The sequence below is a fragment of the Exophiala bonariae genome (assembly GCF_035927105.1).
Source record: "Exophiala bonariae strain CCFEE 5792 chromosome Unknown scaffold_52, whole genome shotgun sequence".
Taxonomy (NCBI): Eukaryota; Fungi; Ascomycota; class Eurotiomycetes; order Chaetothyriales; family Herpotrichiellaceae; genus Exophiala; species Exophiala bonariae.
In genome coordinates, this window is record NW_027042527.1 from 50,540 (window position 1) to 52,177 (window position 1,638).

General features: G+C 49.0%; 1 protein-coding gene across 1 annotated transcript; it reads left to right on the forward strand.

Moving 5' to 3' along the window:
* Positions 1-326: 326 nt before the first annotated feature.
* LTR84_011305 (uncharacterized protein) lies at positions 327-647 on the forward strand (the record flags this gene model as incomplete). The annotated part of the gene is made up of 1 exon (XM_064854838.1): positions 327-647. One exon carries the CDS (start codon positions 327-329, stop codon positions 645-647), a length of 321 nt encoding a protein of 106 aa, XP_064700060.1.
* Positions 648-1,638: the final 991 nt, after the last annotated feature.

Here is a 1,638-nt window from a genome sequence, read left to right on the forward strand (position 1 = left end):
TTCTCCCTTTAGTAGGCAAAAATCCTTCCCAATGAACCGGTTGGGGAGATTTTGGCGGGTGGAATTGGGAACTGGGGAGATGTCGAACTCCTTGTCCACCCCATATGCCAAACTCTTACCCAAAGATGTGTTGGAGACAAACTACGTCATAGATCACTCATTTTAGGCCCTATAAATTGGGGTGTTCTCCCCCCATATTTACGTAGAAAAACACACAGGTTTTTGCCCTCTTTTGGCCTTCAACAAGATGACCGTCATCGTTGTCACGTGATCTGATATTCAACACTAGTAACGTCGACTATGTCTGACAGTGTAGTTAGTGCCAAATGCGCGAGGTGACCGATGAAGCCCTTCAACGCCTTTACCGGGCATGTCGAAGCAAATCTGGCTTTCCTGGGGATATTCCCGCTGAATCCCAAGGCCCACCCTCGACAACTGAAATCTTTGATGCAGTGGGCTTGATGCGGCCATTGCTCGCAGACATGGGATCAATCGAGGACTTCCAGAAGTCTGTTTCCACTTCGCCACCAAACTCTACGACTTATTCCGATTCTACCCAAAACTCAACATCTGGGAACGACCCCTCCGATGAAGGAGCCTTTTGCTCAAGACGAACACTTGCCATCGCCTACTCGTTCCTCCCCTAATATGGAGTCGCTGGCACAAACCCCAAGTTCGAGACCGACGTTCGCAGCCGTGCCACCTCTGAAACCAGTAATGCCCCCGAAATGGATATGTGCGAGCAATTTCTATTGGCAGTTCCAGAAAGCTCATGGGGGGAAACCACTGATACTTATAGTCGTACCGCTGCATAGCTACTTACTATATAGAGTGGCTGGGACAGACTATGAATTCATCATCATCATCATCATCATCATCACCACACAACCACACAACCACACAACCACACAACCACACAACCACACAACCACACAACCACACAGCCACACAACCACACAACCACACAATCGAAGCGCCCAAGCAAGGATGGTCAACCGGTGAGGTGAAACAACTAGCAGCGATTGGGTTTGAATGCACGTTTTCGATGTCATTATGATCAGGTGGCCACGCAGGTCTCTGGTGACCCACCAATGGCTAGATGGTCAGACTAGCCTAATGCCGATGCCACCTGTTGGTTGTGCAGGTCGGGTGGTCGTCATTGCGGTCACCGCACTGGCAGTACTCACCTTAGTCTTCGGCTGATGTGTTTCCGGACCGCATTAATTCGTTCATTCATGCCTTGACCGTGACTGAGACCGATCTCGGTTAGAAAATCCTCAGCACTTCCCAAGAGGGATTTCACAGATTTGCAGTCTTCCATTATTTCTCATAAGCGGCCCTATCAAGCAAAAGGTTCTACAAAATCTTGCAGTATTGGTATGAAAGGGTAAAAAGAAGACACTTCCACTCCAGGTCGTTGTGCCTGTAATGCAACCACGTGATTTGCACTTCTCTTCTGTTGCTGCTAAGAGGCCTAAACTCCGCCGTAATGATCCACCGTGCTACAATCTGCCACTAGTGCAATTGTCAGCTCGACAAGGACCAAAAACCTCAGCAGGATAGGGTCTTCTGCCAGTTATTACAGCTCAACAAGGGCCTCAGGAGATGCGTAAAAAGCCACTCTAGATCCTCTCTACG